The sequence below is a fragment of the Coffea eugenioides genome, unplaced genomic scaffold (genome assembly GCF_003713205.1).
Source record: "Coffea eugenioides isolate CCC68of unplaced genomic scaffold, Ceug_1.0 ScVebR1_441;HRSCAF=1119, whole genome shotgun sequence".
NCBI classification, from domain to species: Eukaryota; Viridiplantae; Streptophyta; class Magnoliopsida; order Gentianales; family Rubiaceae; genus Coffea; species Coffea eugenioides.
In genome coordinates this window covers 1-16456 of record NW_020864279.1, presented here as the reverse complement: position 1 = coordinate 16456, position 16456 = coordinate 1, and the positions used below count along the sequence as shown (strand labels likewise).

The window sequence follows — 16456 nt, the reverse complement described above, 5'->3', positions numbered from 1 at the left end:
GTCGAAGACTACTTCAAAGAGATGGAAATGGCAATGATGAGGGCTGATGTTCGTGAAGATGAGGAGGCAACTATGGCTCGTTTCATATGGGGATTAAGGGCCGAAATTGCAGATGTTGTGGAGCTTCAACACTACCTTGACATGGGGGAACTATTGGACAAAACTGTCAAGGTGGAAAGGAGACTCAAGAGGAGGGGTGCAACCCGCCAAAACTCCAACTTCCAAACCAAAAATTGGAGAAACTTGACCATAAAGAGTGAGATCAGCCCCTCGGTTGCACAAAATTCATCAAAACCAAGTGTTGGAGTGTCGAGAGGAGCTTTGAAGCCGAATGCTTCATTTTCCAAGCCGACTCCTAGGGAAGGATTTAAGGCCAATCAAGAAGTCTTTAAGCCAAGAAATCGCGACACTAAATGTTTTAAGTGTCAAGGGTTTGGACACATTGCTTCCCAATGTCCAAACCAACAGGCCATGCTTATGTTGCCCAATGGAGAAGTGCTAACGGATGGAGAGGATGAATATGATGAAATGCCACCTTTGGTTGAGGATGACGGAGAAGAGATAGAAGAGAAGCAGCCCACAATAGAACGCGTTGGCCTAGTAGCTCGCCGAGCTCTAGCTACTCAAATTAGCATGGAGGATCTACAACGCGAAAATATATTCTACTCGCGTTGTCACATCAAGGACAAGGTTTGCAGCTTGGTGGTAGACCCTGGAAGCTGTACCAATGTAGCAAGTGCACACATGATGGAGAAATTAAACTTAGCTACTACTAACCACCCCAAGCCCTACAAGCTGCAGTGGCTCAACAATAGCGGAGAGGTACGCATACTTAAACAAGTCTTAGTATATTTTCGCATTGGTAGGTACATTGATGAGGTTTTATGCGATGTTGTGCCTATGCAAGCTGCTCATATCATCTTAGGCCGGCCCTGGCAATTCGATAAGAAAGTTAGTTGGGATGGATACACTAACAAATATTCATTTTCCCATTGTAATAAAAAGATTATGCTTGTGCCTCTTACACCTCAACTAGTGCATGAGGATCAAGCTACTCTTCAAAGGGAGTTTGAGTTAGAACTTGAGAAAAAGAAAAGGCAAGAAAGTGAGGGAAAAATCGATAGAATGGAGAGAAAGGGGAGTTAGCCCGAGGTAAAATTGAAGGGAAAAAGGGGGAAGGAAGCTCGGCCAAAGAGGGGAAAAAGGAGAAAAAACAAGTATTGCTAGCGAAAGCCAAGGATGTGCAAAAGGCTTTATTTTCTGACCATAGTCTATTCCTTTTGGTTTGTAAAGAAGTACATGTGACTAACACACTTGATGTTTCCTTGCCTAGTTTTATTGCTAACCTTTTGCAGGAATATCAAGATGTCTTCCCGGAGGATGTGCCTACTGGGTTACCTCCATTGAGGGGAATTGAGCACCAAATTGATCTCATTCCTGGGGCAACCTTGCCTAACAGACCACCTTATAGGAGCAACCCTGAGGAGACTAAAGAGATGGAACATCAAGTAGGTGAGCCTCTAAACAAAGGGTGGGTACGTGAAAGCTTGAGCCCATGCGTCGTTCCCGTTCTACTTGTGCCCAAGAAGGATAGAACTTGGAGGATGTGCACCGATTGTCATGTCATAAATGCTATAACGGTAAAGTATCGCCATCCTATTTCTAGACTAGATGACATGCTAGATGAACTACATGGAGCTATAATTTTTACTAAAATTGATCCAAAAAGTGGCTATCATCAAATAAGAATGAAAGAAGGAGATGAATGGAAGACTGCCTTTAAAACTAAGCATGGTTTATATGAATGGTTGGTTATGCCGTTTGGGTTAACTAACGCACCTAGCACCTTTATGAGATTAATGAACCATGTTTTACGTGCATTTTTAGCCAAGTTTGTGGTAGTCTATTTTGATGACATTCTTATCTATAGCAAGAGTATGGATGAACATATCATGCATGTCAAAGCTGTCTTGGAGGTTTTTCGAAAGGAACACTTGTATGCCAACATTAAAAAGTGTACTTTTTGCACTGATCAAATCGTGTTCTTAGGGTATGTTGTGAGTGCGCAGGGCATACATGTTGATCAAGACAAGGTGAAAGCAATAGTGGAATGGCCGACAACTACATCTCTTAGTGAAGTAAGAAGCTTCCACGGGTTGGCTAGCTTTTATTGACATTTTGTCATAGACTTTAGCACCATTGCAGCCCCACTTACTTCTATCATCAAGAAGAACCAAGCATTTCAATAAGGAGAGGAACAACCTAAGTCTTTCCAATTACTCAAGCACCAACTCACACATGCACCTGTACTTAGATTACCTAATTTTGATCAGATGTTTGAAATTAAATGTGATGCATCCGGTATAGGTGTCGGGGCTGTGTTATTGCAAGAAGGGAAGCCGGTCGCTTATTTTAGTGAAAAACTAAATGAAGCATCATTGAACTACTCTACATATGACAAAGAGCTCTACGCTCTGGTAAGGGCCTTACAAACATGGCAGCACTATCTAAGGCCTAAGGAGTTTGTTTTACATATGGATCACGAGTCGCTTAAGCACCTCAAGTCACAAAATAAATTGAGCAAGCGACACACGCCCAGCTTTCATTGATAGTTTTCCATTCATGATCAAGTATAAGGCCGGAAAGAGCAATGTGGTCGCGGATGCACTGTCTAGAAGGTACACTCTTATTACCACCCTTGATGCAAATTTACTTGGTTTCGAATTGATTAAGGATGCTTACACTAACGATCTCGATTTTTGAGCTATCTTTACTGACCTTCCACGGTTTGACCATGAGAATTACTATCTCTCCCAAGGGTACTTGTTTTTCAAAGACAAATTGTGCATACCCTATTGCTCTATGCGAGAGCTACTTGTCAGGGAAGCGCATGGTGGAGGCCTTCTGGGACATTTTGAAGTTGCTAAGACATTGTCTATCCTCTAAGAGCACTTTTATTGGCCAAAAATAAGGCGTGATGTGGAACGTATTGCTCAACAATGTGTGACTTGCCACCATGCCAAATCAAAGGTAAACCCCTATGGACTTTACACCCTATTACCTATTCCTACTGTTCCATGGGTTTACCTTTCTATGGACTTTGTACTTGGATTACCTAGAACTAGGTATGGCCATGACTCTGTTTATGTGATTGTTGATCGATTCTCTAAGATGGCACATTTCATCCCATGCCATAAAACTGACGATGCTAAGCATATAGCTGATTTGTTCTTTAGGAAAATTGTCAAGTTGCATGGAATGCCACGCACCATTGTTAGTGATAGAGATGTCAAATTCCTTAGTTATTTTTGGAAATCCTTGTGGAGTAAATTAGGAACTAAGTTCTTGTTTTCTACTTCCAGTCACCCCCAAACTGATGGTCAAGCTGAAGTGGTTAATAGGACACTCTCTACCTTATTGCGTGTTATTATCAAAAAGAATCTTAAATCATGGGAAGATTGTTTGCCACATGTTGAATTTGCTTATAAGCGCACAGTCCATAGCACCACACACTACTCACCATTTGAAGTTGTTTATGATTTTAACCCTCTCACACCTTTGGACTTATCACCTTTACCTATGTCTAAGAGAGTTAATATGGATGGATTGAAACGAACTGAGCAAGTGCGTGCCCTGCACCAAAAGGTAAGAGATAACATTGACAAAAGAACGTTTCAATTTATTCGTCATGCTAATAAGGGTCGTCGCAAGATGATTTTTGAGCCAGGTGATTGGGTGTGGATTCACATGTGCAAAGAGAGGTTCTCGGTGCAACGCCGCAACAAACTCTTGCCTAGAGGAGATGGACCTTTCCAAGTGGTGGAGCGCATCAATGATAATGCTTACAAGTTGGGCCTACCAGGTGAGTACGATTTCCACGCTACCTTCAATGTGGCTGACTTAAGCCCTTATCTTGCAGATGATGAGCTTGATTTGAGGACAAATCGCCTTCAAGAGGAGGGGAATGATGCAAGAGGGCAAGCTGACCAAACCATGGCAAGTGACGTTCGAACTGAGCTAAGTGGTTCGATAACTAGAACGCATGCCAAGAAGCTTAAAGAGACAATGCAAGCCCTAGTTTGTGCCACGTACGATGGAGTTGACCATGCGAGCATTAGTCACGAGCTTGAGCAGGACAAAACAATTCGTTATACTCTAATTCAAGCTCTTGAGTCAAGTGAAGTGGAGTTGGAAGCTTCAACCGAAGTTTAAGTGCTCAATTTCTATTTTTGTTCATTATTATTTGAGTCGTTCTACTTAGTGTCATTTAAGCAAGGGTTTAATGTTAAATTACCTTGCTTAATTTAGTTGTTAATTTCTTTCAATAAGTCGGCCAAGGTTAGGTTTCCAAAGGGGCCGAATTTGTCATTTAAATTGTGGGTAATTAGTGAGTCCAAATCACGTTAGGCCTAGAGTCTATGTAAGGCTATAAATAGCCAAACACTTCCAACGTTTCCATTAGTTTTTTTGAATAAATCAGAATTTGAGTGTCTAAACACTTTTCTCTTATCCAAGAGAGTCCCTTTTGAATACTTGAGAATTGCTCGAAAGTATTCGTCGAACTTATCAATCAAGTATACACTTTGGTTGTGGCGTTCTTCTACTCGTAACATTGATTCTCTTACTCGAACGATTGTGGGTTGAGATTCAGTTCAAGGTTCGTAGTCTAGGGCTATAGGAGTCAAGTGTTATTCTACAACTCACTTGATGTTCTTCGTCTAGATCCGGGACTATGTGAGATATGAGTTCATACCTTAGGGCGAGTTCGTATCAAGGAAGTTTTTGTTTGCCTTTACCATGTCAACAACACTAGATCAAGTTATTTTTCTAGGGCTTCATTATTATTAGCTTTACCAGATCTTTTCTTTTTGCACTAGATCAGGTTTATTGGAGTTTGCCCCGTTGAAATGCACAAAGAGAGCAGAGTTAGTAATAACATGCATCTAATGCATGAAACAAATGAGAAAATGAAAGCAATTCTAATTGATTGGCTGATTAAAATGCACCAAAAGTTTGAACTTAATCCAAAGACTCTGTACCTTAATAATAGCTGACAGAGTACCACGCTGCCGGCCAAAACAGAGGAAGGAAGTAGAATTATAAATAAAGTAGAAAATAAAATTTAAGGCCAAGGTAGTCTTGATCAACGTTGTAATTTAAGGCCAAAGTGATCTGATGAACATTGTGATGAATAAAGTAACTTGATTTCTTGGATCCAAAATAAGGGTAATAGTAAGATTTCTATCTTTTTTTTCTTTTTTTTTTCCTTCAGTAGATCTCTGCGTCATATATTTATTATGTTAAGCATTAAGAAAAAATATCACCATGCCATTTTTTGAATACACGATGCATCAAATATCATATAATTTTCTTTCCAATACACTCTGATTTCTATTCAATTCTTCAAGCTTTACACAAATTTTACCAAAGAACCTACTTATTCATACAAACATAACATTGCATAAATTGATACAACTGGGCAGTACACCCTTGCCAGAATATAGAACTAAAATAATTTGTAATTGTGAATTTAGGTACTTTATCAACTTGCTTTGATATTTTTGACAAGAAGCAATGGTGAGGTTCTGAACCTAAAATCTCCATCAATGTTTAAAAAAAAAACGTAAAATCACTCAATTACATTTAAGTTGAATCTTTCCGGAGGAAGAATGGGTTGGATGACACTAGTAAAGAGAGTGTAAATGAGCGGTTTTGAATTCGAAACTTCCCACTTATAGTAAAAACAAATGGTACAAACTTCCCTTACTTACCCAATTAAAAAAAAAGAAATACATAGAAACTTCACTCATCATTTTCTTTTCGACGAAATTCATGAAAAATGAAACAATTAGAAGAAACAGATCAAACATATTTTTGAAATAAACAGCTTTTCTATGTACCTGCGTTATTATTATTTTTTCTAAGAACTATATGATATGATACCCGAAGTTGAGATTGAGCAGGCAGGAATTGTCCCCATCACTAATCTAAAACATGAGCAACATAACCACTAGTTTATTAACCCTTAGAATTTTATCACTTTCCAACGCTTTATCCCTCGTTTTTTAGCTATTATGATAAGATATTTGCAAGGTTTTCATTCATCTACTCAACTGCAATTTGCTCAAAGGGGTAGAATATCCAAGCTATCTAATCATTTTGTTCTGCAAAAATGCGACAATTATTACACATAGCCTTTACCGAAAACGAAGGGATAACGAAAAGGAATGTTAAAAGTACATCCCAAATAGAGAACTGAAGATAAAAAAATATTAGGGTAATCAAGCCAGAATAATCATATTCACCTACCATATCGGAGCAATGCATAGTAAACAACAGCGTTATCTGAATTCTAGTAAATTTTCACATAAATCCTTTTGTCGGACCAGAACAACGTCTTAATATTGTTAGCCAATGCAATCATCGACTATAAGATTGGAGACACAGTGCATTGTAAATATCTCGTATTGACCTTTCCCATGCAAGATACGTTGTTCCACTAACTGAATTTTGTCAACAAGAAAAGGGCAATAGGTAGAAAAATTGGCTCTATTACAAGTACATTTTAGTCTAGCAAAATATTCTGCAATGTAGAACTGAAACCAGAAACTCAAGAGTAATCTGAGAGGACACCTTTTCTGGGCTTCCTCAGCATCCAAGGATGCTCAAAGCTACACAAATCACATGCAATACTTACTATTACAGAATTATACCACAAATTAGACGAGAATATGAACGCTGAAGCATCTCTACCTGTACATACAGCAGCTCCGACCCATTTGACAAAAAGGCAAAGAGTATACTTGAAGCAAATAAGCTTGGAGGAACATTCCCAGATCTTAACTTGTTTGCTTCAATCTATGCTCGACTATCTTTGGGAGCTCGAGCTTTTCCAAGCAATGGAGTTCCAGACAGACGAATGCAATAGATGAAGTTCTCTAACTTTTATCTTTAACTGCTTTGGCTTCCTTTATGGATTCCAGAGCATCTTCCAAAGATTTCTGGGGGTTCATTAAATTAACGAAAGCAAAGGGCACGTTAGAATGAATATTTCCTTCAGGCGCTACAAATCCCATCCCATTTACCTAAAAGCCTTGTGTGAGAAAAACCAACTTCAAAATTTTCAGAAAACTTTATGCAACCAAAAAATCAACAAGAATTTAATGAGAAAAATTACAAAAAGGATGACTTCAATTCAATTTAAAAAAACCTGGTGCACAAGCTTTACAGCAACATATCTATTATCTGTAGTTAGCAGCTGGATTTTGCCCAAATGAATCACTGAACAATAGCAGCTACTATAGTTCTATATTCTCACATTAAGCTAGCCCTTAATTTCATTAATGTGAACATTTGAAGTAAAAGAGTATATCAAGGGATACACTCGCAAGTCATATACTAAACCAACAGTAGAATTACCTGTATTTTTCTGCTTAGCATGCCAAAAAAGCCAAAGGAACAATATGCTTAAAAGTCCAAATATCTATTATTGTTGTTTTAAGCTGGATATTGCCCAAGTGCATCGTAGAGTAAAAGCAGCATTTATACTTCTATACTATCACATCAAGCTAGCATTTACAGTCATTGATATGGAATCCTATTGTGTAACATTATAACAAGTTACAAATCATATGCTAAATCCAGTAGCAGAGTTACGTAAGGCATCTACACTAATATGTTTAAAAGGCTTCTGAACCCTTTTCTTTCAGTTGCTTGTATTACAAAATAATTAACAAGGTTCCTTGGTAGGCAAGGAGCCAGAGAAGGTGCAAGTATTCTAAACTAGTACTATATCATTAATATTTTCTGCACATATCCTTCATTTGTTCTTTGTCTGATAAGCAAATAAAATTGGAGGTCATGAAAACCAAAAGATGGGGAAATGGTACAAAAAATTTATTACTTAAATCAGTGAAAACTAAAAACATTTATCCACTTCGATGTTATTATGAAGCTATTAACAACAAACTACGCTATTTTGGATAAAAGTTGATTGAAGTGTTAGGTAAATTCATTGACCTGGTTTGAATGTAATAAGAAATGCAAATGCAAGGAAGATATCAACACTGACTGAGAGCATTTCTGGCTTCAAATAAAAAAAGGTGAAAATTTATGATATATTTCTACCCCACATCCCTAAAGATTAAACTATGGTTGACTTCCAATGATTGTGGATACCATCCTACTTTTTGAAAGAAGAAAAAATACTCATCAGAATCAAGTAAAGTCATAACTAGACAAAAAATGTATTTAGTAGTGATGGAAGATGCAAAGACATCAATTGAAATTCATCCAGATCCTATAAAACAGTACCTGGAAATTTGGGAAGATATGAAGAATGTTCGACAAAGATATCTGTAGTACTTGCTGGAGGATAACAACAAAGTTGTTGACTATATTCCCAAAAAGAAGACTTATTGCTTGGGTGTGGACTGCGCTAGCAAGTAGTATATGGTGGTCCTCGGTTTTCTTTCATATGTACAAAAAAATGACAATATATGCAGAACAATTTGAAAGATATAAGAAAAGTTTCCACAAAAAAATGTGGCGATACTGGACAACATTACAGCAAATCAGAACAATTTTAAATTTATCCTTGAGCTAAATATCCGGAGAAACTAAAATTGTTCACTTGCATGATAGACTTAGGTGGTATTTCAAAACAGAAAAAGAGGTTTAAGTGTTAAAGTACTTTCAGATGACTATATAACTCTAAAAAGTGAAGTTCACTAGTCAACAAAATTATTAAGCTAAGCAATGCTTTAGGTCTCGCATGAGAAAGAATATTCTACAAAAGAAGAGGCTACACTTGTTTTAGAGATTATAATACATCAAATTAGGTCTAACAAGATGGATGTCTAGCCGATCAAAAACAGATCATGCGAATGACATCAATCTAACAGGAACGGATACCATTTATGAGAAAGAAACATAGGAAGCCATTGTGGTATAGGGTATGAATAACATAAATTAGAATAAGATTATCCATGCTGAGGAAGACAAAGAATTGTACTCAACTGATGCAGTTAATATATGTGGAATCACTGGGAAATCAAGACTAAAGGATTGCTTGTAACACACCTGTCAGGAAACTATTACTTCTGTAGCCTGAAATATCTTTAATTTGACAGAAGAAATGAAATGATTTGAACCAAACACAAATTGTGCATTTAGTTGAACAGAATTACAAGCTCTAGAAGATGAATAGTAGCTTTTTCGAGTGAGTTAACATGGTTTAAAACTTGCTAAGAATATTAATGTAGACACAAAAATTAAAGGGAAACTAATTGCACCAAAAAATATTTGTCATATGTTACAAAATTTCATGTCAAATATAACAACATTTCATGTCAAACATAACAACCTTTTCAGGCCAACACAACCACATACTTTTTCCTCTAATATTAGTTTATGCTTCCAAACTAATCAGAGCCAAAGGAACATTAGAAGAAGCAGCATTGTACAAGATTCAATTCATAGTAACAATAATAGAGTTTCCATTCACAAAAAACAGAACATAATGAATGAAAGCAGATAAGACAAGGGAAGGGAGGTTGACCAAACAAAACTCAAGTTTCTCAATTTCTCTATTTAGTATGAGATTTTCTATGGTGCCTTACATTTCAAATTAGCTCAAACTGAAACTTGTGCTATGCATGGTCTATTAACAACTTGTTCGGCATGATTGAACACTCAGATTAATCAGCAATGAATTCAAACAACAATTGCTCAAACACAATAGAGTTGTGAAGTTTTTGCACTACATTGTGCCTTCCTGTAGAATTTACCTTTCAATGAAAAACTACACTTGAAGTCATTGCAACTGAATAAAACTCTTAGGTTGATTGACTAAAAATTTTTTAATAGTTTAACAACTTGATTCTTTTCGTTACAGGAACTTAAGGACTGGAATAAGTTATTAATATCAAGTTCAACTGTTTCATATCAGCATAGCTCTCTGTCTTTTGTCGTCCCTGATCTGTCATTCCTACGAGCACTTTTGGCTCATTAAACTTGCTCAACCAAATGGCTTTTCAGAAAGAGACTTCTGCAGTTCAATTTTTGTGCAAGGTATCTAAAATTTTTTAATAGTTTAACAACTTCATTCTTTTCATTACAGGAACTTAAGGACTTGAATAAGTTACTAATATCAAGTTCAACTGTTTCGTATCAGCATATCCTTTAGTCTTTTGTTGTCCCTGATCTGTCATTCTTATGAGCACATTTGGCTAATTGAACTTGCTCAACCAAATGGCTTTTCAGAAAGGGGCTTCTTCAGTTCAATTTTTGTATAAGGTATCTAACTGCACTTCTTATAATCATTTATTTCCATTTTTGAACTATAGTCTTGAGACCCCACCCATGGTTGTACACTTCAAAGTGCATCCCTTTATGCTATCTCAAGATATATCATAATTGCATTTCCTTTTATTCACTTTTTCACAGTCAGAACAGCACTGTACAAGTAAACAAGGACAGTTGTAAACAACATACCCCAGAATTTTTTGTGTTCCACAGGGCATCTACACCATCATCAATGAGATATATCGCACCTATTAAAACACTGCAAAATATTTCCGTCACATCGCAAAGCAAAGATAGAAAATAATTAACAGAAGAGATCATGTATTGGCAGAATTAAATCATTTGGTAACTAAAATAGACAGCATATAGATGTCAAATCATTTTGGTTCAGTGGATCCAAAACAAAAACAAAAAACTTAAGAATTCTCCTTTGCCTAGCCAAAGAGAATTGACTTTCCCACAGATGCACAGGATGTGGTAGCTACAATTTTGACTACTGAACTCACTAGAACCTGATATTAACTTTTTAAATTACAAGAAATGCCACATCCAAACAATGGGTAAGAACCACAGCAGCCAATCGCAGGAACAAATCAATGGGCTTAGGCTTGCATAAAATCCCACGGGACCATAGCAGCAGGACAACAGACCATCAGAAATGCTCACTGGTTACTAAACTACAGTTACGGTCTATCCCCTGGAAAATTTCATACTGACTTGAGTAACTAAAACATATATCTTCTTAATCTGCATTATTGGAAACCTGATTGAAAATCAAAAGCAAATCATAGGGTACCTCCCTTCCTCCCTCCCCCCTGTACCATCAAGTTCTTCATTCCAAACTAGTACTTCATTGCATCTAGGATGCCTTATAACCAGCTTTTCCAGCCAAACACCAAACCTAATTTGTCAATTAAACTACACTACTTCTGTCCTGGATATCAATCCGCTTTATTCAATTTGACAATGGCAAATTTATAAAATCCACCAACAACTATCTAAAAAGAAATAAAATCTAAGGAAGCAATAGCAGATTTTAGTGTAGGATAAGCAAAATTTACATAATAAAAAACTATTTCAATCCTAGATGCAAAAACCTTCCTTTTTCAATTCCCTTTTACAATGCGGCAAATACGAAACCATCCGCAATTATCAAATATCATACGAAAATATTGTCTAATCTCACATAGATTGACAAAATTAGCCTATTCAGCATCAACATAACACCAGATTATCAATAAAAATAACTGATTCATAATTGGAAAAAGAAAATAAAAAAGAAAAGATTACCCAGCTATAGTCGCAGTTCGAACAAAAGTCCGCGCATTGAGAAACCGAAAAAGCAACTCAAACTGGAGACTCGGACCAGCCCTTTTGCCCCTACTAGCCATATAATCATGGGTATAATTTCCTCCATACCCGTACCCATAATTCTTGGCGTACCCATGATTCTGATTACAACCAGTATTCCAGGAGGAGGCGGAGATATTGTAGTCGGCACGCTTGCGATCATCGGTGAGTATCTCGTAGGCTTCGGAAAGCTGCTTGAATTTGGCGGTGGCTGTGTCCCTAAGATGTTTGGGGGAATCGGCATGCTTATCTGGGTGAAATTGCATTGCCAAGCTTCGAAAGGCTTGCTTGATTTCTTCTTTGCTCGCGTTCCTCTGGACTCCCAGAATCTTGTAGTGATCCATTATCCACCAGTATAGTATGTGTTCTTCCTATATATATATATGATGATGATGATGATGATGAATTGAAGAATGTGATTTTGGGATTTGGGGGGATTTTTGGTCGTTTGCAGGTTGGCTGTGAATTCTTCGCTGGGCGACTTTCCGGGGAGGGAAACACCGAGCGACCGTGGCGCTACAGGAGCCTCTTTTTTTTTTTTTTTTTATTTAGGGGGAACTGCACAAATAACCCCTCACATATTGCAAATATAAAAATTTAATCCCTCAAAACGAAAATGATCATTTTTAGTCCTTAACAAATAAAAAAAAATCAATTTAAGTCCCTTTGCACTTTTCCGAGCGATTTTTGATTGGAATGTGTCACGCGCATATCATGTGCCCAACTTTTAAAGGGTAAAAAAGACAAACCACTTACGTGTTGATCAAAATGTAAGGGACAAATGGTCCCCAAAATTCTCCTTTTCTCTTTCATCTCAAGTAAACCCTAAATGTGAGTTTCATCTCCATGGCAGAACCACAGATTTGTAATTGTGGTGTACCAGTGAGAGTGAAGACATTGTGGACAGCTGAAAACCTAGGAAAGAGGTACTATGACTGTGCTTACTACGAAGTAAGTGTCTGCTAATTTCTATTCCTTTTTTATTTCAAAAAATGTGAAATTTGAAGAGGTAATAATTGAGCTTCAACAGCATAATGGCGGCTATGGCTATGGCTATTTCAAGTGGTACGATACAAGTAGTTGTGAGAGGTGCGATAAATTAGTCAGGCACAGAAGAAGATTGACGAAGAGGATAAGAGAATTGGAGGCAAATGTAGAAGAAACAAGCCCCAAGGAGAAAATGATGAAAATGTTGCTGCTTGTGGCCTTTGTATACATAGTGCAGAAATTGTTGTGGAAAGATTGAGTTATAACTACCATTTGTTGGTGCAGGTGGTGAACTAGGTGGCTCTTATTTGCTGTATTTCAGTTGGGTTACGGTTTAGTGGCACTATTGATTGTACAAATGGGATTTGGAATACACTTCTCATGCTGAAGTCCTATCTGCTATTGTGCAATTCTTCTTGAATATGAGCTTATGTAACAGCCCCACCTTCCCCTAAGGCGAACCAAAGGGGTTAGCGGACTGCCTGCCCAGCTCTCGCCAGGACTACGGTACAGTTTACATCGTTCTATAACGTTTCGGAACATACCAAAACACGCAAACAAGTCAAAATCACAAAATAAAAAAAAACGAAAATCAAAGCCGAAGATGAACAGTAACGGACACGTCAGAATCCGGCCGGAATCTGGCCGGATTAGCGGCCAGATTCTCGGCCGGAATCTGGCCGGATTAGCGGCCGGATTCTCGGCCGGATACAAGGCCGAGAGCAATCCAAAATTTTTTCCAAAATCCTTCCCAATCCGGCCGGCAATCCGGCCAGTTTCTGGCCGGATTCCTGGCCGGATTCAGTCCAGTGACTTTTCGTTCAAAATTTAACTTTTGCCGTTTGAAATCCAAATCGATTCAAAGTTCATCCAAACATCAACCAAGCATATATACATTGAAATTCAACTTTTACAACCATAGTGTCATGCCAAAAACCATCTATCATGAATATACATACTCGGTTTGCCAATCAAAGAAAATGAACCCAATACACAATAGGGTTTCATTCGACCAGCTAAACAAATGCCATTTACACTAGCTCAACTTGGCAATTGACTATCCAAATCAGTCCCAAAAGTAATTATATCCCTGTAAGGAAAACAAATGGAACGGGATGAGCTAAAGCCCAGTGAGTTACTACCACATAAGCAACTAAGAGCATATAGCATAACCTTTCATTTCAAGTACACAATTAAGGAATGAAACACATCGATAAAAGGATACGGACGGCTCTCAAGAGCCCATTTCCACGCTTCCATTCTTGATCCAACCTCATTGACCCTCCGTCAATGTTGAAGAGAACCAACCGTAGACTCCTCTTCTCTCCCATTCCTTCCACCAAACATCCCCCTACCGGGCCCGCACTCCAAACACTTGCACTGTGGTATTACTCGAGTATACCGGAATCAAGAGTCTCTCATACTACAAGATTCCTTATAACTTTACCCAAGGCTCATTAATTGTCACGACCAAACCCTTGTCGGCTCGATTCAATCAACTACCAATGGGGTTGAGCTCAATGATAACATTTGTAGTCGTTGGATACTTGTCCAATCGATACCAAGTCATGTATTTCATTTCATATATCAGTTCATATAACTTTCCAATAACTTTCCAATAACTTTCCAATAACATGTGAAACAATAAGTGAGAGTGATAAAGTACACTCTCACATCAATCCATTAACATACAACATCTGAAGTTCAAATATCAAAGCCATATAATAGCACACAAGTGAGTAGTACACTCACCAATCAATTAAGTGCTATTTCATGCACTTCCGTCAGGAGAATGTCGTGAGCTATCGTCATGCCCTAGAACATGTAAACAAATACCATAAGACTCGATAACGAGTCATAAAGTCAAACCAATTATCGCCCAATAGGGTTTCATGCATGGAAATTCAAGGGTTCAATACTTAACCTTTACTCAAGTCGAGAATATAGTTTTCTAAATCTCGAGTAAAAATGCGGGCAGCATGCCCTTTGTGTTTACCAAATTTTCCAGCCATAAGGCTTAATTATTTTTCTTCAATCACAACCCAACAACACACATATAAGCATTTCATGTCAAGAGCCGTTCCATAGCTCACAATATCATAAAACAAGAAACCATACCGAGCCATAAACAACACCAATTCACAACCCCAATAGGGTTTTATAAACATATACAAGCATGAAAGCAAACCAGAAATTAAGAAAGGCTTTAACTTAGGCCTTGATAAGAAAACCGGTTTTGACGTCCTAATGCGGTAATGGCACAACTCTCACTACAATTATCGGATGGGGGTGTAAGACCCACCGTTTCGAAGCTATGGGACAGGGCTACAACAATGTAGAAGGTCACTCAACCAGTTCCTGACCCAACTGGTCAAAAATGCCAAACACTAACCAGAAATCACCAAAACACGGTTTGCAAAACACAGAAAACTGTAATCGGTATATCTCAGTCCATACAAGTCCAAATGCCGAAATTCCAAAGGCATAAGTTATTTAAGACATCCAGCTACATTTCATCAGAAGACACCAACTCCAAAATCCAAACCAATTCCAGTCAAAACAGGCAATTACTATCGCAGTTCGGACCTTCTGTGCACCAAAAACAGCAACAGTAAAAACGGCATAACTCACTCTACACTTGGCCAATTGCCCTGAAATTTTGCAGGCACACTAAACTCATCAATACCTACAACTTTCATGTTTTGAGTAAAGTCCAATTCGGCCTCTAGATATGACCTAAAATTTCGGACAGAATAGGGGTTCAAGAACCCTAACTTTTCACATTTCATTCCAATCCAAAATTGATTGCATTTTAACAACAATTTCACACCTACTAGGCCAAAGCCCCTTATTACCAACCATCATTTACTTAGTCCAAACATCAAAATCATATGAAAACCAGAAAATTCATCATAAAATGGAAAACATTCACCAAATCAGCCAAAACCAAGAAATAAATTCATATAATCCAACACGTCAAGCCACTTCTAAGCATAATTATAACCATCATTTAGGTTGTGTAGGGGTTCAAGCATCACTTACCAAAGAAAATTAAGAGAGATAGAGAGGTTGGCCACCTTAGAGCTTCAAAACACTTCACCAAGTCACTTACTAGCACCTATATGGAGTGTATTTTTCATTGGAGCCCAAATCATAGTTTAATTGGTTGGATTGGAAGATTGAGATAGTTTTGAAGCTTGTAATTGAAGAAGTTTTTCTTTCCTTGTCCAAGAGAGAGAATCGGCAATAAGAGGAAGAAAGAATTGAATTTTTAGTCAATTTTTTGAGGATATTTTAGTCCATGATAAGAAAAGTCAAAAATGTCCAACAAGTGGACCAATCACATAGTGCCACTTGGCACTTCATTTAATGCTTTCCTATCACTTGGTTCCTCTCACATCAATGCCATGTCACCCTCTACTTATCTCTTAACACCCGATAAATTTCCACCAGTATCCGAAACTTAACCTTATTGGCCGAATTTTGCCGTACTTTTCGCACTAGTGGGTCCCACGTCCAAAATATATTCTTAATTTTCTAAAAACTCACCAATACTCGAAAAATCATCTAAAAACTATAATTACTCATAAAATCTACCAGAAAAATATTCCTAGGCCCGAAAATGCAGAAAACATGCAATTAAGGGGAAATAAACCCTAGGCAAATAATTAGGGTTTTACGGGTTCTCACACTCTCCCCCCCTTAAAAGAATTTCGTCCTCGAAATTTTCCTTCAACTTTAAAGTATCCAATGGCCTGTACCTTCTCCTGTCTTCAGAGTCAGAAGGAAACGAGTTCTTCATTCCAGTCCCTTC

At 37.7% G+C, this 16456-nt stretch overlaps 1 protein-coding gene across 3 annotated transcripts; it reads right to left on the bottom strand.

The window, feature by feature from the left end:
• Nucleotides 1–6343: 6343 nt before the first annotated feature.
• Nucleotides 6344–12164, bottom strand: LOC113758275 (chaperone protein dnaJ 72-like). 3 transcript variants are annotated; one of them, XM_027301200.1, is made up of 3 exons: nucleotides 11596–12164; nucleotides 10495–10564; nucleotides 6344–7085 (listed from the first exon to the last, which is right to left on the bottom strand). In XM_027301200.1, the coding sequence occupies exons 1-3, from the start codon at nucleotides 11997–11999 to the stop codon at nucleotides 6939–6941; spliced, it is 621 nt and encodes a 206-aa protein (XP_027157001.1). In that variant the 5' UTR covers nucleotides 12000–12164; the 3' UTR covers nucleotides 6344–6938. The 3 variants fall into 3 exon arrangements, with proteins under 3 accessions (XP_027157001.1, XP_027157002.1, XP_027157000.1); XM_027301201.1 differs by having other exon boundaries at nucleotides 6344–7001; XM_027301199.1 differs by having other exon boundaries at nucleotides 6990–8469.
• Nucleotides 12165–16456: the final 4292 nt, after the last annotated feature.